Source organism: Dermochelys coriacea, chromosome 18 (assembly GCF_009764565.3).
Source record: "Dermochelys coriacea isolate rDerCor1 chromosome 18, rDerCor1.pri.v4, whole genome shotgun sequence".
Taxonomy (NCBI): domain Eukaryota; kingdom Metazoa; phylum Chordata; order Testudines; family Dermochelyidae; genus Dermochelys; species Dermochelys coriacea.
Genome location: NC_050085.1, coordinates 15773848 through 15794479, shown reverse-complemented (window position 1 = coordinate 15794479; position 20632 = coordinate 15773848). Strand labels below are relative to the sequence as shown.

The following is a 20632-nucleotide window of genomic DNA, read 5'->3' as shown; positions in this document are numbered from 1 at the left end:
CTCCAGGCCAGTGTGAAGGTGCATTTTACTACTCCATTAGACATGCATTTGTGCCTCAGTTTCCCTATCAAAGACAGTCTTCCCCAGTCTGGTAGTGTGATCTGGCCAGACCAAATATCCTCTCCTTCCAGAGCAATGAAAGTGCAAAATCCTTTCACCCTCCTTGGGCACAGCTCTCTGCTAGGATCTGTGCAGTGATTAAATCCATCCCTCTTGGTTGCAGGGGGCTTCCTCCCCCATTCAACCAGGGTTCAAGACTTCACTGGGGTATGACTTCCCATTCAATCCTTCTCCTCAGCTGCAGGGTTTCCATATCACCGCTCTAGGTAGCATCATACTGGGGCCTTCTGTTACGTGCTGTAAGCTGCAGCCTTGGCACACTAATACATGGATCACCTTTCCCACTACCCAGGCCATGCCCTCCAAGGCCTGCTTCCGGTGAGGCCTTCCTCTGGCCTCTTGAGCCAAGCACCTGACTGCAGGGAATGCTCCCCACCTACGGTGACCAGACAGCAAGTGTGAAAAATCGGGACAGGGGTTGGGGGATTATAGGTGCCTATGTAAGAAAAAGCTCCAAAAATCAGGACTGTCCCTATAAAATTGGGACCTCCGGTCACCCTATCCCCACCTTAGCTCAGGCCCCAGCACATCACCATCCTCCCCCAGGACTCTAACTGGCAGCAAGCTTTTCTCTCCGGCTCCCTCCTTCCCGGCAGGTCTTGCTGTAGCCTCGAATCAGCTGATCTGGGAGGCAAACCAGGCACAGGTGAGAGCTGTGGCCTGAGCCCCTGTGACAGCTGGTTTACGGCAATCCAGTGATTTGGCCACACCCTTACCTGGGGGCTGCCCCATGGCCACCACCCGAGCAGAGAGGAGGCTGGGTCTGGATGCTCCTTCCCTTCCTGATAGTCGTGTTAGCAGCAACAGGGTTCTCCTTCCCCTCCCGGGCAGCAGCAGTGCCTTGATCCCGGCCCCCGAGCCCCTCCCAGAGTCTTGTATGATTGTGGGGCCAGGTGGCTCTATTCGCTGCAGCTCCTGCCTCGGCTGTCGGCAGACACCCTTGCTTTACACCCAGGCCACGTTCCCAAGTTTTTCTTCGCCATCCACGAGAGCTAGAAACGTAAGGGCCAGATCCTCAGCTGGCGCACATCTACTGAAGACAACGCAGCTACACCAATTTACCGCAGCTCAGGCTTTGGCCTCTAACTGTTTTCTTAAATGACAGCGGGGGCGTTGACCTCACTTCCTGATTCTGTCCTGTGCTGATTCTTTCTGTTTGGCTTCACATGTTCAGACTAATAAGCCTCTGAGATCATGGGCATTTTACAACTGGTGGCTGTCTGACTGCAACCCACGCTCGGAGAGAGAGTGTCTGTCGCCCGCCAGTGGCCGATCAGTAAACTAGAGTAATGCAGTAAGGAAGTTACTAAACTAGGCCAACAAGTAGCAATGCAGAGTTTTAATTCTGAAGGTTACGAGTTGAGATCACGGCATTAACCCCGCAGATCAGACTGAAACTAACTCAGTGAATTTTATTTGCAAGTCAGGTTTCTTTTCAAAACTCTTTGGCCAGCCCTATAGGACATTCCCCACTCACGTCTCTTCCTCTCTCTGCAGCTGGTGAAGCTATGTAGTGTGATGATTGAGGCTGGGAAAGCCTACATCACCACCAACAAGCACTTCGTCAGCGGGGTCCGAGACCTGTCGCAGCAATGCAAGAAGGACGAAATGATTTCGGTGAGTTGCCTGGGGGGAGGAGGGGGGCGAGCATCAGAAAGGGTTAAACTTTCCAACAAGAGACTGGGGCATTATATATGGGAGGAGGATTTCTGTGGATTCTCTCCAAACTGAGAAAATAAAAATGTTTCCCAGGAATAGGCAGATGCCTGTGATGCTGGGTAGGTGCTTTGCAATATGCAGTGATGCACTGAGTTTCTATGTGGTGCTTCCTTTGACTTCCTATCAGAGGTCCTTTATGTGAGTATCTTTTACTTATATATGTACATCTCTATAGAGAGGCAAGAATCAGGACTTTGGGTTCCTCGCCCAGTTTTGCCACTGCCTCAGTGGACGAGAAAGATACATGATCTCTGCGTGACTCAGTTTACCCTCCTGAAAAGTGGGTTCAGTTTATCTGTCTCACTAAAGGAGGGGTGGAGAGCAGATGGTTGTGAGGCATAATATCTACAAAGCACACTGATATCTTTGCAGACACGTGCTGCTATTATCAGCTGTGGCAGGGAGGGTCAGTGATATCCAGTGAACTCCATTGAAGGCAAGGAAATCATGCCAACTCTCATTCCAGCTAGGGTCAGAATTTTAACAGGAATCTCCCAGGGATCCCTGAGAGTCTGTCCAGTGCATTGGTGAATCTTTACATGGAAGCTGTGCTACAGATGATCCCTTTGGGTGAAATTTGTCCTTGTAGAGAGGACCAGCCCGAGGCCTATTCATCATTTAAGTCTCACTAAGAGGCAGATTTCACCTTGGTGTCTGAAAGAATCCCCAGATAATGCAGTGTTGAAAAGGTTGAGGAATAGGATCCTTGTTTGCAAGAGGTACTATGGTTTTAAGAAGCCAGAATGCAAACAGGATCCTTGGAATCTAGGTCATTGAGCATCAGTTATTTGGGAAACATGGATAACCATCATGCAGAAGAAACAGCCCGGCGGTGCTGGTTTCAGTACTAAACCGGAAAGGACAGATGGCCTCTGGCTTCAGTGCCAGCCATTTATGTCAATGCACAGTTGCCAACTGACAGAGCGAGCTCCTCAGTCGCTTAAAGACTATCCTTCTCCCTCTTGCCAGCGCTGGAGGAAGGGCAGCTGCCCCCATTCACTGCCTGTCCTCTTCTCCTTTCACAGGAGTGCCTCGACAAATTTGGAGACAGCCTGCAGGAAATGATTAACTATCACATGGTAAGGTGCCACCTCCCTCTTGTTTTGTTTGTGTGCTGGCGGCCAGCTCTTAATAGTCTTGCCTCCCTCTCTAGATGCTACTTAATGATCTGTTGGTTTTGGATCAGGCAGCAGTCGTGTGATCCTGGACAGAGGCTGGGTCTATGAAGGAATCCTCTTAAGAGTCCCTTTCCCTGAACACTTGGCATCAATTACAAGAGTGAAGGGGTGTGGGGGGGGGGATGTTGCTGCCAGTTGTACAAGGTTCTTCTCTCTTTAATGAGTCAAGTTCTGCCTCAGTTGCTCTGGTGCAATGTCTAGTAGTAGTGTTCTTTGTGCAATGATAAGTGGGGTTGCATGGGTGCATTAATCAATGGGTTTGTACTGGTCTGCATGGGTGCATTAATCAATGGGCTTGTACTGGTCTGCCTGGGTGCATTGATCAATGGGTTTGCACCAGTTTGCACGTGTGCATTGATCAGGGAGGTTGCACCAGGTTACGTGGGTCCATTGGTCAGTGGTAGTGCACTGGATGCATTGGTCAGTGCGGTTGCATGAGTGCATAGATCCATGGTGGTGCAGTGGGTGCATTGATCCATAGGGTGCATGAGTGGTATTGGTTAATGGGGCTGCATGAGTGTAGCTGAGGGTGGGATTTGCCCACTGTCTTTAACCAAACATTCAGGACACTGGATGGGAATGTGGGGTAATGCTCTGCCCAGCGAGGTGAAGAGGGGACTTTCAGCACCCTTATGGGTACCACGTGCTGCAAGGTTGCTATCCCCATTCTCTTCTGTTGGAAGGGTAAGGCCCCAAAGAAATATGTGCCCTCTGAAGAATTTGCTGCATGTTGCCCATCAGCACCAAAGGAATCTTCTCTGCATCTAAAAGTTAGGCAGCGAGAGATACACAATCAGAGGACAGTTCAAGGCAGCTATTACCTTCTGGTATCTGGGCCAACTGGAAAGAAAACCACAGATTTTGCAGTCAGCAGCAGATTGGGGAGAGGAGGGGAGAGGACAGGGCATCTCTCATCTTTGCTTGCACCGGGGACTCCCAGCAGCCAAAGTGTCAGGGACATGCAACCGGTGTCAGAGGGAGAAGAGTTACTGCCCTACCAGCAGGAGTGGCTTGAAGGTCACCTTGCTGCTCCTGCTTTGGAGTTTTGCGTTGGCTTGATACATCCAGAACCCAAAGCAATATTCCAGGGGGCGTGAGCCTCAGGTAGATTGGAAATAAGGGACCCGTTGGAGTGAGCAATCCACTAGGAACATAATCAGCTTCGGGGTTAAGGACAAACTGGAGTATACTAATGCCACAGTAAGATTAAAGAAAGAAAGTGGCCAGATAAAGGCTGATTCTGGACTTCAATGTGTCTCAAAACCAGAGCACCTGGGGCGGGAGAACCTGTCCTGTGAATGCCCAGGCACTATATTTCTGAGCCTTGCAGAGGAGAAAGGTGGTTTTCGCTCTGTGGCCCTGAGCCAGCCATACAGTATGAGACTCAGTAGGAGACAAGAGCGCTTCAGACCAAAGGAGGCTTCGGGTGTCGGTGCTGGAGTGACCCAGTTTTATTCCCCATTGCCCTTGTCACTGTGCATGAGGGATGATGCGTGCTTTTGGAACACAAGCTAACTGTATGCAATTGGAGGCAAAGCCTCAGCGAGTCCATTTTGTTATCTGGGAAGCAGGTAGGGAGAGCACGTTTCCTAATGGGAAATGACACAGGGGAAGAGGTAAAAATACACTCAGGCTTTCTGTTCGCGTTAGCGTCTGAGAGCAAAGTTGACCAGTGATATAGAAACCCAACAGCAGGAGGACTGTACCAAAATGAATGTGTGTCAGAGAAGGGTGTGTGTGTGAGAAAGAGAGAGGGATGTAAGCCCAGTCTACCCCAGGAGTGCTTTGCTGGTATAGCTAGACCAGTATACTGTACCGGCAAACGCTCCTAGTGTAGACACAGCTTTACCCGCAAAGCTTTTGCTGGTATAGTTCGTTCCATCCCTTCCCCTGTGTGAAATAGGTAATACTGGTCAAAGCAAAGCGTTGCTGGTAGAACTGTCTCCACACTAGGGGCTTCTGGCGGTACAGCTCTGTCAGTCAGACATCGTACCTCTTCACGCCCCGACCCACGTAGATAGGCCTGGAAAACTCTGACGTGTAGACCAGGGCAGAGAGATACGGGGTGAGGGAGAGAGAGAATGAAGGCATGAGAAGAGAAGGCAGAGCCCTACATTCTGGTTGAAGGCCCCCAGGAGAGCCCCCAGCCTCGGCTCTGCCTGCCAGAGGTTGCAACATGCTATAAATGTTTAACAAGATGTGGTTTGTTGAACTATAAGTGCCCAATGTGCAGCGTCAGAGGAGACTGGCTAATTAAACCACTGTTGCTACAGTGGAGGATGTGGCAAGAGAGGGGAAGTCCAGAGCTGGCTCCAAGTGCAGCAGTTATCCCAGCAGACTGACAGCATGGGCTAAGCTCCTATTTGGTAGGCATGGGCCAGGCCTTGGGTCTCTCACTCTCCTGTTGCCCCTACACCAACCCTTGGGCCTAGTTTTTCCCTCGGGTTCCCACTGATTTCACTGAGAGTTATGCCCCTCCCCCTCCCCCCCAACTGATGGAAGAATCCTTGTGATGGGTCCCCAGAGCCCCAACCTGAGCAAAAGCAGGAAGTAATGGCCGGGATTCTCCAAGGGGACTGGTGAGATCCTGGCTCTCCAACTTGGGGCACAGCCAAGAGACTGGTTCTCCGAAACTGCTGAGCATTCCCCCTCCAAAAATTCAGGCCCCTTGAAGGTGTCCCAGGCTGGGCACCCAAAGGCTGAGGCACCCAGATGACTAGTCGCTACTGGCAATCTGCGCCTCAGGCTGGGCTATGATTTAGACTCGAGCCGGAGCGAGCGAAGGGTCAATAAGCCCAGTCACCTTCTCTCCTTTACCAGTAGATTAGCTATTTTGGCAACCCCTCCAAAGTCCTTCCAGTTATGGGGGCACTTGGTCTCTGAGTGGTTCAAAAGAGTCTACAGTGATCTACTTTGTTTATGAAGGTAGAATACGGCTAGACCCTGGGTGAGGACTTATCTCCAACCCCGCCCTGCTGTAATGGGCTCATACCTGGCCTGGTGGATCCTTGTGGCCAGAAGAGCTTTGCAAAATCTTGGACACAGCAGCCCTCCTCCTGGTTCCCTCCCCATCCTGTGACAAACTCTTCCTTTTAAGTTTACTTCGCCCAAGCAGACCGGGTTCTGCAGCTGTGCTTATTAAGTACCAGCTGAGCCCAGAAGAGCTTGCCAGCCTTTTCCTGATTGGGATGGGGGTATGTCCTATCACACCTCACCTTTTCCAAGAGTGACTCTTCTGGGAACACCAATAAGCAGTGACAACATTCCCAGAGCCAAAACCATAGTGGTGTCGCCAATGGTATAACCCCTCCTTCCCTCATCCCATTCCGTCCTGTCCTGTTGGGGGAGTTCTCCACTGTTCACACGTACCCCTGATTGCACTATTTCAAAGAGATGGCATCTCATGTTTTGCTAGCTGCATGCCCAAAGCAGGACATATGCCGGAAGACTTGCTCCTGAGTGTTTTTGGGTGCAATCGCTCATCGCCAGGAAATGTCTTTGGAGTGACTGTAACATGCTTGAGACAGCTATGATGCCTGTGCCATTAGCCAAGTTATTTTTAGTGGTTCTTCCGCTGTCTCCTCTCTTGTGTATGTTTGTGTGAACATCTTGGCTCATCCAGGCACAAAGATGTCAGCTACGAAGCGGTGACCAGTGCTTAGTCCAGGCATGTGTCCAGTACAGTATGTACGGCTGGAACAAATTAAAAAGAAGGAAGAATGCCCTAAAATGCAGTTGGAGGAAGTTAAAGTCACTTGTTCTTTACCTTTATTGCTGGAGCATTGGCCTGGGAAACATCCCTGTTTCTAATCCTGCTAGAACGATTCTCTGCAAAATCCACATCTGAAATGCATTGTTGAATGGAGAAAACTAATATGCTAATGCATCCCAAACTTTTACACGAGACACAAGCAGGAAAAGAGAATAGCTTATTTGAAGCAAAATCCACTGCAAAGAAAGGATGATCTTGTGGTTAAGGCAATGAGCAAGGGCTTGACAGCCCTGGTAGTACCCCCATCCACCACCACTTTCCTTTTGGACTTCAAGCAGGTCACCTAATCTCTTTGTGCCTCAGTTTCCATATCCATAAAATGGGATTAACTATACTTTCATTCCTCAGAGTGAGTTTTGTGCAGATAATTACATTAGTGCATGTAAAGGCCACAACAACATTTTAATTAGGTATGTTTTGCCTTAGTAAGGGTGAAAGGCTGGGGAGGGGGAAGTAGAGGGGTGAGGGCAAAGACAGTAGGTTTAGTACCAAAATGAAGAATGCTAGGAGCTAAAAATCAGGTATGTCAGTGCAACCATGCTGACTTCAGTGGGATGGCACTAGTGCATTTGAAAACAGCAATTGCCCCAGGGCTCCTACTAGAATTCAAAAGAGACACAGTGTGAGAAAACACTTGCATCCGATGAAGTGAGCTGTAGCTCACGAAAGCTTATGCTCTAATAAATTTGTTAGTCTCTAAGGTGCCACAAGTACTCCTTTTCTTTTTGTGAATACAGACTAACACGGCTGCTACTCTGAAAAGTGTGAGAAAACAAGATTGTTCCATGGAAAAATCCCACTCTGGAGGAATTCCAAATACTCTACCACAGTCAACAGACTGCTTAGCTGAACACTAGAAAATGCAGTGCAGAGAATCATCTTGTATTGGCTAAAGGAGTTCATTAGATGGGACATGACATGCTCGGGGTGTAACCAATCCCCATGATAGGGGTCGGGAAGGAATTTTCTCCCAGGTCAGATTGGCAGGGACCTTGTTTGTTTGTTTTTAAATTTTCTTCTGCAGCATGGGGTGGAGATCACTTACCAGGATCATCTGGGTTTATTTCACTCACTCAATTCCTTGCCAGTGCATGGGGCCTCAGGCATTGGCACACTTGTTCTCTGCCAATGGCACATGATAGTTTTGTCTCTGAAGGGCTATAATGCTTTGGTCTGATTCTGGTTGTTAGCTCTGGCATGCGGGTGCTGGGTGGTGATGGTTTCCATTTCTAATTTTTTGCCACTTTGTGATTTGATTTGCAAGTGGAGACAGCAAGAGGCAAATGCTATTGTGCGTTTGCCTTGCTTGAGTCCAAATCTTCTTCTGAGGTGGGTATGTTGTGATCAGTAATACTGTGCAGGCCAGCGGGAGTGGGGTCCTGCACACTGAAGTTTGGATGCCCTGACAATGTAGCATGGCTCCTGTGTGTGGTTAGTTTATTGAGAATATATATATTTTTATACCATGAAAGAAAAGGAGAGACAAGGAGACATTGTGATGATGATGATGATGATGATGCAGAAGGTCAAGGTCCAAGATACCTTGAACTTCTCATTCTTCAGTGGGTCTTGTTTGTTTTGGTTAATGTTACGGGGAACAGTGGTTACTCTCGGAAGCCCAGGGGAAGTGTTTCTGTCACATGCCGGTTATATGGGACTAATTTCACCGGCTGCTCTGGAGAAAATAGCCTTCCAAAATCTTAAACAATAGGCTTTCCAGGACATCCCTTTTGGTAGTGTACACTTAAAGGCTAGAAACACAGAGCTGGAATGCATGGTAGACCATACCACTGATCCCACCAGTGTGGCAATGCTGACCTCTTGAGGCCGTTGGCATTGGTATTGTCAATACACCCTGACAGCTTGCAATTAGGCCAGGTTTCCCATTGTATCTGGCCTGTGTGGAGTCGCATAGCTTCTGAGCACTGGTCTCCTTCTTCACTGTGCCTCCCCTCTGCAAACACGCTCCAGAAACAACCCAGGCAGGTCCATGGCTCTCTCCCATCTCTTTGTGATGTAAATTAGATCCCGACAGGGCTAAACCACTCGGAGACGCTGCTTGGTAGCGGTAGCACTGATCCTGAGCCAGTTAAAGTTGTTCCACTGGTCCATTGTTGCCTTGGTCACCTTTTGCAGTGGTCAGGTGTGTTCTCACTAGGGGTATGTGAAGCCATCCCAGCATGGGCTAGCCCTAAATACATTATCCAGAGTCCCGTGTGGGCTTATGCAACCCAGGCTGCCCGCTATCGTTACTGCAGCTGGCGAGGTCAAAGCCAGCTTGGGTATGTCTGCATGTGCTGCAGTCACACCTCTGATTGCCATGTCATGACGGGAGAGTTTGGGTGGAGTTTTTCTGAATCAGCTCGCAACTGGCCTCTCTTGCTCCAGCTCCTGAACCTGGCTCGTGCAACTGAATTAAGCTTCAGAACAAAGAAACTGGAAAAAATATGTTTGGAGTAATGATAGGGAGGGGGGACTGAAAAAACCAACCCCCATCAAACATGTCTTTATTATTACTCATAATAGGGAGTAATAATAACATGGACCCTTCTCTATTTATCCCATCAGTACTGCCCCATGAGCTGCCCAGTAGAGGGTGCTGGGCTAGTGCTTCTTACATTACAACCTCTTCCTTCGTCCCAAATGCATCTCAGCTTAGTCTGCTCGCTGAGCCAAGGTAGTTGATCAGTGGCTGCTTTCCCTAGAGTTGAGGCACTGAGCACCCCTTCTTTTCTCTGTTGCCAGCACCTGCCCCAAAATACACACAAGCTCAGAGCCATTAACCATCGGCTGGGCCATTAAATATGAGAAAACAACTTTTGCCTCTTTTTATAGAATCTGGTGAATGTAATTAAATGTGAGAGTAACAAGACCTGCCCATAGCTAAAGGCGAGAAAGGCCTTTGCCAGTCCTGGATCAATAGCTCTCAGCTTCATGGGTGGCTGGACTGAGTGTAATGAGGCAATACGACGGCGTGTGGAATGATGGCAGTGCAATAGCTCACGTATGTTTCCTGTAACCCCGTGCTAATGGCCATTAAACTGCACCCTTGAATGGGAGACTGGTCCCCCGCAACTGATGATTGGGAATCCCAGCTCCCTGCCATTGTTCTGCCCAGTGGAGTCATTTGTCTATTCAGAATACAGAGCTACTGCAGAAGTAGTGTAATCCTCCCCCATATGTCTAGAGCAGAGGCTGTCCTTTATGGCAACCCCTTAATGCTGACTGGCTGCCCAGAGTAAAGTGTGTTCAACACACTGAAGGCTCAGAGCTGTCAGCATCCCACAGCTAGGGAAAGTGCAAGAGTGATGGGACACCCCCCCACCCCATGCCTCTGGTGGAAAAGCTAAGGAGCATTCCCACACTCAGGCATCTGTAGCCTAAAGTAACTATCCCCTAACCCTAGCCATGTCTCATGTATGGTCTCTGGTGAAATTTTGTTCAGGTTTGAAGCTACAGGTCAACCCGGCTAGTAATCAATTCCAGCCAGTCCTTTGGGTAGATACTTACTGCTAGATTTGTTGGGCATGCAAAGGATAAAAGAGACACGACCTAGTAATACACAGCTATCCATCCACACAGGGAATTTCCAGCCAGGACTCAAAGCCCAAGAGCAAAACTCATGTCATCAGGACCCCTGAGAGGAAATAAATGTCAGGGCGACACAGGGCAAAAAACCCATGAAAGGGGCGTTTCTGGTGACATTATAATCCACAAGAGCAGTCTGAGTCATAGAACCAGCCAGGGGAATTTCTGTCCATTGCAATGGTGTTTTATGTTTATATTCCACTCACCAATAGTACTAGCATCAAGGGGGTGCCACAGTAGGGCTGATTGAGCTGAATGGGGTCTGCTGATCTATCGGAGTGCTCCAAAAATCCTGTTATACATACAAAGTAATAAATAATCCATTTCTCTCTCTCTATCTGATTTATCTATATATCAGAACTGGTGGAAAAACAGGATGTATGTTTCAAGGATTTTTTTATAGAAAGTTCATCCTGTTTTTTTTGTTGAGAAATTTCATTGACAAAATCAAAATGCAGAAAATTTCCCACGAGGTTTATTCCCTGCGTGCCCCCGCTTTTCTGTCTTTGTATCCATCCATCCATCCATCTCCATGTCTCTCTATGTGTCCATCTAACCACCCCCTGAATGTTCCCCTCTAGCTACCTCATTTATCAGGAATCACTGAGATAAGAAGGAAAAAAACATGCAAGTGAAAATGCAGGGGCAATACAGTTATTCAGGTGGAGCGCATAAAGTCCATGTATGGCCCTTTAGCAGCCCCAGTCTGTTTTCAGACTCCAAAGTTGTGACATTGTAGTTGCTCTCCAGCACGGTTCCAACCAGCCCAGTCAGTTCTACTCTGTGCCTTATCCCCATCCGGCCTTAAACCGCCCGGTCCATCCCTAGCTGCTGTGGCTACGTCACGGTATCTAGCAGAAGCAGCAGCCTTCAGAGGCGATGTAGCTTCACTGAATGGACTGAGAAGCATTTCCTGCTGTCAAGGAAAAAGCCACCCAAGCTGTGAGGAGTCAGTGAGGCAGATGCCAGATGTCTTGGGGCTGATTGTGTTGTGTTTTAGGCAAAGAGAGAGAAATATCTAAAGGATGAAAAAGGAGAATTCCTCCAAGCTGCTTGCTCCCCACAGAGCTGATGGGGCTATGAGTAGCTTTTTACAGCACATGGTGATGTGCCAGATGCATCAGGCTGCTCTAGTGGGAAACATTTAAATGGATGCAGAATTGTCAGCTGACAAAGTGAGTCCAGTAGGATTAGGTTTCAGAGTAGCAGCTGTGTTAGTCTGTATTCGCAAAAAGAAAAGGAGGACTTGTGGCGCCTTAGAGACTAACAAATGTATTTGAGCATAAGCTTTTGTGAGCTACAGCTCACTTCATTGGATGCATCAGTCTCTAAGTCGCCACATGTATCCATCCTTCCATCCATCTCCATGTCTCTCTATGTGTTCATCTATCCACACCCTGAATGTTCCCCTCTAGCTACTCATCTATCAGGAATTAGTGTCACCGTATCATGACTTTGATGTCATCATGTCACCTCGCAATGACATTTCACCAGCCTCCCCTCCCCCAAATACTTTGGGATAATTTAATGTCCTGTAGGCTATGATACAGCGCCAGCCACCAAAATCAGGACCTAGATCGACCAGTTAGAGCAAACGCTCAGAACCCAGTGAAATTCCAGGTTCCCATTAGTGTAGTGAACCACCAAAAATTTGGTGGTTGGGTTCAGAGATATCCCCACAGATCTGGATTTTTTTTGTGAACTACTTGAATCATTTGGGGCTGAGAATGAGTTTCCTTGTCATGTTTAGGTACTTCCTACTCCTGGGTGAATAACCTAAGAGGCTTTAAAGTACTACAGGAACTTCTCTTTCCAATGCCAGATGGAAGCCAGAAATGCAGAAGCAGCGGTAATAATGTGTGAGGGGCTGAAGCATCTGATCTGGACTTTTTCAAGTTTTAGGTGCCCTTCATGTTTTGGATGTACGATCTGCTTGGTTCTTCTTTCGGCCAAACTCTATGTGTAATCCCTGCTAGCTCACTGGCCTGGAATAAGTCTCTTCCCCTCCTTGTGACTCAGTTAACACAGCTTGAATGAGAAGGACCTTGCTGAAAAGCAGCAGGGGAGATTCTCCCATGGTGATGGGGCGTACCACCAGTCACTCACTGTAGATGAAGCAGCTCACTAGGTGGCTTGCTCAACTTCTTGTTGCCCCTCCAGGAACAGTTACAGGGCCTCAGCCTGGGCCTGCCATTGTTGTGCAAGATGTCTGTTCCCTTCTCCCCTTTGCTAGGAAGGCAGGCTCGGTCATCCTACTTCTCCCACCACGGGTTGTAGCATGCACTCACTACTAGCATGCCCCCGTCTCTCAGCACATGGCACTTCTGGGGTTTTTCTCTAGTGCTCCCTTGTGTCCTGATTCAGCAATGGTCTGTCCCTTCTGTGGGCTAGCCTTCCGATTAGGTCAGCTCTCAGTCTGGTCCCCTTTCGGGGCTAACAGAACACAAGGCCGGTGTTGACAAGGGTAGGCCCCTGACTTGGTCAGGTTACTTGGGTTATGGCAGAGAGAGCCCTCCTCCCCTGTTCTGGCTTCCCCCACAACTGGGCGCTAGTGAAAACAGCCAGCCCTTTTTATCAGGCCTGCTGGGCTCTGCCTGCTCCAGGCCCTTCTCGGTGCTAGAAGACCAACTCTTGTTGGTTCTGCCTGCAGCTGATCATGGGAGGTCTCTCTCTAGGCGACCTCTGGATGTCTGAACTTGCTGCTCTTCCTATCCACCTTCTTAGGGCGAGGTGTGCCACGGTGTTGGGGCTTCTGGCAAGGGGCAGTGAATGCTTGGTACATCCTGTCACTCCAGTGAACAGTATTCTTTAAACACCAGGCTGGAGTCACTGTAGCCCATAAACTCCATCTGGGTCAGATGAGAGACTCCTCCTGTCAGATGGCTTGTTAGGTTCTGTTGCCAGAAACTTGAATAGCCAGGAAGTAAACTGCGGGAAGAGTCTGACACCAGGGAAACATGCCCCATATGTTGTAATTGCCTAAACTTGTTTCTTTGTTGGAACAGCCTCAGTCGTATTTGCGTGCTCTTTCCACGGCCCTGTCGGCCACACCCTTGCTCAGCGTGGAGAAATCAGATACCACTAAACCAGCAGTCACGCAGTGCATGTGTGCATGGAAGAGGTTTGGATGCCAGGAACAACCTCCGCCGAGCTAACAACAGTCCTAGCTCTGGCCTGTTGAATAATTCTTAGACCGCAGAGTGGGCCATTCTTTTGGAAAATGTGGCATTTACCTTGACAGAGTAGCATGGATTAATCTCCAGATTGGTAGGGCATCTATTCCAATTCCCACTGAATCTTTCTGTTGACTCCAGTGGGAGCTGGCTCAGGCCCGGGACGTGTTGTGCTGTAGGAGGTGCCGTCTTTTCTATAGAACATAAAACTAAACTTCGGATCGCTTTTGGGCACTAAAGATCACAGGACACTTTGAGCAGGGATGCTCAGCCCAATGCACTGGCCAAATTCCTACTCAGATATTGCATTGTGCCTCCATAAATATCCCTGTCTCTTCTGTTAGATGCATTACTTTTCAGTTCCTGACATATAGGTACTATGTGCAGTGTTACTATGTGCTACATACAGTGTTACTATGTGCTCTTAAATAGCTATAGTGTCCCACCCCAGAAATGGCTGCATTTTAGGGATAAGCAGAGTGATTCTCTTAAGTGATTGCCAGACACTTACTTCTGCTTAACTTCTGCCTTGCCTAGAAATCAATGTTAGTTTTCCTTTCTCAGTACAGAACAATCATTCCAGCTAATGTACTGGCGGGGCAATATCTTAGCAACAGGGATCCTCTCTATGGAGGCTGTAGGCCTCCAAATAACCATGCATTCTGTGTTTGCTGATCCATTCTTGCTGCTTCCAGGGTGAAATCCTGGCCGCATTGAAGTAAATAACAAAACTCCCATTGACGCCAATGGAGGATTTCACCCCAGATTCATGGGGCTTGTTCATTTCAATTCAATTTGCATTTATGTAGCATACAAAGAACACTGCCTATGTTAGCCCGTTTTGTGATATTTAGGATCTATCCCTGAAGTGTAAGAAACATATTTGCTCCCCTTCCCCATCTCTTGCTGACCCTTGTCATGCAGCACTAGAGCACGTGAGTCAGGCTGAAATCCCAGTGGCTAGGAGAAAGGGTGGGTGACACAGAGTCTGGAAAATCTTAGCCCAAAGGATGCGTTCCAAGCATGCTGGGGGAAGCTGGAACGAGGCAGGGAACAATTCCATATTTAAAAATCAAGCTCATAAAACCCCTTTTGATTGAATCTATTTATTTGATTTTGAAAATTAAATGGAGGAGCCATTTAGAAAGCTTCCAGCAGATGGTCTCAGCTGGCAAAATTAATAAAAGAGCAAAGCTGGTATCAAAGCAGGCATCTCTTGTTGCTCAGCTGAGATTTGGCAGGCTTGAAATGCCCATCTATCATCAGGTGGCCCACGGAGAAGGTTGAAAGTAGAGGTGTCTCTGCACAGACTTTCTCATCATCTGAGCTCAGGGTGCAAACCCCTGTCTTAATTAGAAAAGGGTTTAGTTGTCAGTCCACATCACAAACCCACCGAAACAACTGGCAGTCTCTGCTCAGTCCAGGAATATCAGGCATGGCTGCAGGTCATGAGTGAGGGGCATTGGCAGGGCTGTGAGGCGCTCAGGACTGGAATAGTGGGTGGGAGGGGGTAGGCTGCGGGTCAGGAGTGAAGGTCTGAGCAGAGGTGGGTGTGGGTGCTTGGAGGATGCCCGTTGCATTATGCCAGCCTGACGTTATTTCCACTTAAACCCACCCATGAAAAGTGTTAATCTGGGATTAAAATTATATACATATATATAAAAAAGAAAAGGCCCCCACTCTCCGCCCACCCCAAATACACCTGGGCTGTTCTCTTGGGTGATCACTGCAAACATCCATTTCCCAGAATCCATCGCGGAGCGATGCCATGACAGCAGAGGGACATTTCTCTTCCCAGTGGCAGAGGCCATCTCCCTAACCAATCATCAGCGTGCACAGCAATCCTAGTTACCACCTAAACGCAGGGGCAGGACACCTGAACCAAAAGGGTGAGGACAGCCTATGCGCCCATTCTGTTGGTCTGAGCTCTAAGCCCTGGTCTACACTACAAAATGACTTTGGTATACGTCATTCTGGGGTGTGAATCGTCCATCCCCCTGAGCGACATAGTGATACTGGCCTGAGTGTTGGTGTCGACAGTGCTGCGTCGGCGGGAGAGCTGCGACCTCTTGCCGAGGTGGATGAGCTACGTCCATGGGAGAAGCTCTCTCCCGTTGGCTTAGAGTGTCTTCATTAAAGTGCGACAGCAGCGCAGCTGTGCCAATGCAGCACTTTTAAGTGTAGATCTGCCCTGAGTAACCCTCATTAGACACACGCTTACTTCTTTGAATGCACTACCCAGGTGTTAGCCCTGTTCATCAGTCTGAGATGCTCCATCCCTCCATCCTTGATGCCGTCCACTCAAATCTGCCTCTATACTGGAACTCGAGCCCCTTGTCCCTCCAAGCTGCCGGTGGCCAGCCGAATGAAGTGGCTTTCTCTTCCCTTGACTTAAGCAAACATGTCCTCATGGTGGAAGCCAATAATGGAAACGCTCCAGATGTGGGTGCAGGTGGAAACCAGATGGCTTTGTTGCTCTTTGCCTTCCCCTGGACAGCATTAGAAGCCTAGGAAGGCACGGTTAACTTGTAAACATCACTCGGGGAGCAGCTTCATGGAAAAAGTTGTAGACCAGTGGCTTTGGAGAGGGCAGACCAATGCCAAAAGCAGCAAATAATTTACATTGGTGAGCTGGGTGGTCTGGGTCCCCCCGCCCTCGTTTGAATCTGTTCATTCTTGACCGTTTGTATTCAGCTAGACTCTGACATTCCTCTCACTTTGTCCTTGGCTGCAGTCGTCTGCATAACGAATGTATCTGAGGATCCAGCTGCTGCTGAAATGTATCACCCACAATGCTTTAGGCCTTACAGTAGCAGGCCATGCCGTAGTCATGGGCAAAATTCACTTCACTCCCAATGGACACCTGAGCTGCCGTGGAGATGTTCCACCGTGATCACCTCTACCTGTCATTGGCAGCTTCCAGGAAAGTCCCACGGCACTGTCAAAAAGGGACGTCTCCTCCAGTGCCCTGGCCGTCATTCCCCATCTTAGTATTATAGGGAGGGAGGGAGAGAAATAGACAGATAGCTAGATGTTGGAAATGGCTGCTATTGCTTCCACAGTCACTGTTTTGCATGTATCCAACCAAAATTTTGGAGATACTGGTTTGTGAATCTAATACTGTTTAGTGTTATGAATTCAAATTTCATTTCAATGGGCTGACATGGTAAAAACAATTCCCTTAAGCAAACCTATCAGTGTTGGTGCAGTGTTGTGTCTGTTTTTCACAGTCAGACAAAGGGACTTAGGAGCACAAATTCTGCTGGAAAAAACAGAACCTTATGTTCCTAAACCCCTTTGACACTTTTGAAACACCCTCCCCCCATCTCTAACTGGCCCTTTGCAGAGCTTTTACAGGCCGTTACTTGACTCAGTATAGCCTCTGAGATAGGACACTGGGCAGGTACTCAGGACACCTGGGTTCAAATACTGGCTCTGCTGCTGGGTGACCATGGGCAAGTCACATCATCTCTCTGTGCCTCCGTCTCCCCATCTATAATATGGGGATAATGATACTGGCCTCCACTGCAAAGCACTTTCAGATTGAAAGCTGCTAAGAGCGAGGTATTATTGGCTTGTGTATTATTTTTTTTAATGTAGGTAGCATCACTCATCCCAAACAGTTTGCAGAGAGCTTCAGGGGATCTTTCAGGGTGACTCAGAGTGGATAAGTCCTGAGTTCTATCCATTTGCATAGGTATTTTATCTGGGCACCTGTCATGGGCTTTCTGAAGGTCCCATCTATAAATCTCCCAAGCACTAAACTGTACTGAACTCAATTTATTTGCCTAAAAAGGATGGGAGTGTGCCCCCCACGCCCCGGCCAGGCTTTGAAGTGGCATTTCTGAGGGATGGAGGCATATCAGAGCTGGCGGTTAGATCCCTAAGGACCATGATCTTGTCCTCCAACCAAACTGCCACCTTCTGCAGTACCATCTGTGTTGGGTGTGAATGTGGCTGTGTTAGGAGCACTGCTCCATCCTTTCAGAGCTGGGTCCCTGAGTGGGCAAGCCAGAGACCAGCCTGTCGCATCTGCCCTACCAGTTCTTCTGGTGATTTGTACAGCAAGGTGTGAAAGGCCATCTGATAAGGAAGAGAGAAATGGCCAGGATATGATGCCCCGGAGCATCATGCTAGAAACCCAGGTGGGCAGGGCGGCTGCAAGGGGCAGAAAACCAAACCAAACCAGGAAAAGATGCTTTTACAAGCGGTGGGTTAAGAACATGATTAGCCTGAGCCAGCTGCCTTGCCAGAGCCTTGTGAGAGCTTCACATAGGCAATGGCTGAGAACATTCCTCTGAACTTACTCTTGGGGCTGAATCAGCCCCCAGTGAAAACGGTCTGGATCTTTTGGAAGTCACTTACACGGCCAAAGGAAAGTATTTAAAATGCAGCTTCTGGAGACTGCATCCTCAGAAGGAAATAAGCATGAATGGCCTGTATGCTTCAAGGAACAGGGGGTGAATCAGCAGCTTAGGGCAGAAAGTAAAGATAGGACCAGAGGGTTCCCAGTCCATTTATGGTTAGTATGGTAGTAGCGTCTTGGCTCCCAGTCATGGACCAGGCCCCTATCGTGCTAGGCGCTGTACAAACACAGAACGGAAAGACAGCTCCCGCCCCAAAGAGTTGACAATCTAAGGATAACGCAAAAGACAGCACATGGATACAGACAGAGGCTGATCACAAGAAACAAGGAGACATTGATGTGCTCTGGGTCTATTCACCAGGCAGGTTGAAGTAAGGAGGCTTGAAGTGGGGCCCTTGTCTCACTTCTCCTCAATGGCAGCTCTCTGCAAGGTGTTTTACAGTTAGCTCCACATCACAGAGAAGGGCCATAGGTAACCACATCTGGAAACACTCAGGCACAGGATCAGTAGGCTGATGGCAAATGGCATGGCACGAGTTTGGTGGGTCTCAGCCCAGTTCCCAGGACACAGATGTCCCTGGCATAAAAACCACCTCCACAATTGGCAGGGTCAGCAGAAAGTCCAAGGGCTAAATGGGATGTAGATACTGAATTCCCTCTTTGCCACAGAGTGGGTCTCTCCCAGGTCAGGATCCAGGCCTCTGGGTGGGGGTGCAGACAGTAAGTGAAACAAGCTTTCCTCTGTGTGCAGATTCCCAGAGTGGGCATGGTTTGGAAGGGGGAGAGCCAGGGTCCCGGCAAGAACCAATAAACAATGCCATATCAGGGGATCGTTTGCTGTTGGGCCCATCTCCACTCTGCAAGCCCTGCCCGTCTCCACATTTGCAGGGCCTCTGGTGTCACTGGGGAGCCTCTGTCCATCTGGCCTCAATTAGTCAAAGTGCTGCATCATCGAAAGGCATGTCTGAAATGCAAAGGCTTATTCATCATCACGGCAGTGTTTCCATGGGGCTGGAGGAGCAGACAGGCAGACCTCGCCCTGCTGGGACAGTATCGCTTGGAGAAAAGAGACCAGATGCCTTTCAGAACAAGGAGGGGAGATTTTGGATGCGCAAGAGATACGATGGGTGTGTAGCAGACACTGGTAAAGTGGATAGGGGCCTGGGACCAGTGTGGGGAAGTGAGGTTTAAATGATTGACAGGAGCAAGTTCTTCTTTCTCCTTCTATACTTGTGGCTATGCTGCTTCCAGGAGCTCTCTCCTGGCTAGCACAGTGCTTAAAGAAGAAGCGAGGGGTGACATGTGGCTTACTGCAAGTGCCTTAATTCACAGACCCATATCCCTTTGCTGAAATCCAAACCACTAGGTGCAGTTTGAAGGGACAGTGTTCCCTGCTGACACAGCAAGGAACTCAACAAATGGGAGAGGTGCAGTCAGAAATATAAGCTAGGGAGGCACATGCTGTTACAAGTGCATCCTCTCTGCAAATGACAGGGAGCCATGGGTGTTTGCATGTGAAGGCACACTCTTCTGGGAGCTTGTAATGACCCTCTGTGGATCACAGGAGCTACCATCCAGGAGCTTTATATGGTGACGGGAGCACTGAATGGGTGGCAAAAACGTATCCTGTAAACCAGAACTGATTGTGGTAGCAACAAGTAATGGGCACTTTGCCAGTCCATGGGAGTAATGCCCCCTCACCCCACCCTCTTCAGATCCCTGGAATGTGAATCAACTTTCTTAATCTAAAATCTGTTTCCATGTTCATGGTCAGACCTGTTGTCTTTTCTGGTGAGGATGCCATCTGACCCATCTCACTGTATCCAGGCATGACAGCACAGGGTCTGATGGAGATATATACGTGTGTCTGTGGAGTGCAACCCTGCTTCCCCAAAGGTTACATTGGACATCCAGAACCTGGGGATAAACAGGGGAGTGGGCCAGATAGCTTTGGGAAGGACATGTTCTTGCATCCCACCTTAGCATCAGTTGCTGTAAAGCACTCACTCCTGTGCCAGCCACCTCTGCATTGTTCTTAGGGTGGGGAGTGTGCACACATCCCTTGCGTGCAGCACCGGGTCAGTGGAGCAGGGCTGGGAATCAAACCCATCTCCCCCATAGGATGGAGAAGACCCCTAAGCCTTTGGGCTCAGCCTGGATTCGAAGAGGAGTCAAGCTCAGATCTTCCCCATAGCTTTACCAGGCCAGGCCAGGTAACCCTCCCAGCACTGCGCTTCTGCCTCACCTTGGGGAAAGTTTCACATTTTCAACTTTTCTTGTTATTTTTTCCTTTTATCTTAGATCCTTTTTGACCAAGCCCAGAGGTCGGTCCGGCAACAGCTGCACAACTTTGTGAAAGAGTGAGTACTAGTCGATTGGGTCCCAGCTGGGGCTCCCTGATGAACTACGGACCCTCTTGTGTCTGTGGTGAAAATAGGATTGCAATGCACTGGCTATGTATATGTTCAAGGCTCTGATTGGAATGAAGGATGCATCCAAGGGAAGGGAACCATGAATCCAACTTGTGCAGTGGGATGGGGTGACCCCTGCTGCTGTTGGGCTGTCAGGGGGGAGGCTCCTAGTTCTGGGTGCAATCCAGGCCCCGCTGAGTTTAAAATGTCAAGCTGGACATGAAACAAAACCCCAGATCTGAGCATCCCCAAACTGTGTGAAAGTTCAGTTCCGGGTCCACACTTTACGAGCTGACTCCTATTAC

The 20632-nt window shown here is 48.9% G+C and overlaps 1 protein-coding gene across 4 annotated transcripts in view; it reads left to right on the top strand.

Annotated features, from left to right (window-relative positions):
• The window catches only part of ACAP3 (ArfGAP with coiled-coil, ankyrin repeat and PH domains 3), a 160001-nt gene that overhangs the window by 73955 nt on the left and 65414 nt on the right, over positions 1–20632 (top strand). For all 4 annotated transcript variants that reach the window (XM_043499920.1, XM_043499919.1, XM_038376936.2 and 1 more), the window contains exons 3-5: positions 1618–1737; positions 2865–2918; positions 20218–20276. In XM_043499920.1, coding sequence (XP_043355855.1) covers positions 1618–1737; positions 2865–2918; positions 20218–20276 — 233 coding nt within the window. The remainder of the gene's footprint in view (positions 1–1617; positions 1738–2864; positions 2919–20217; positions 20277–20632) is intronic.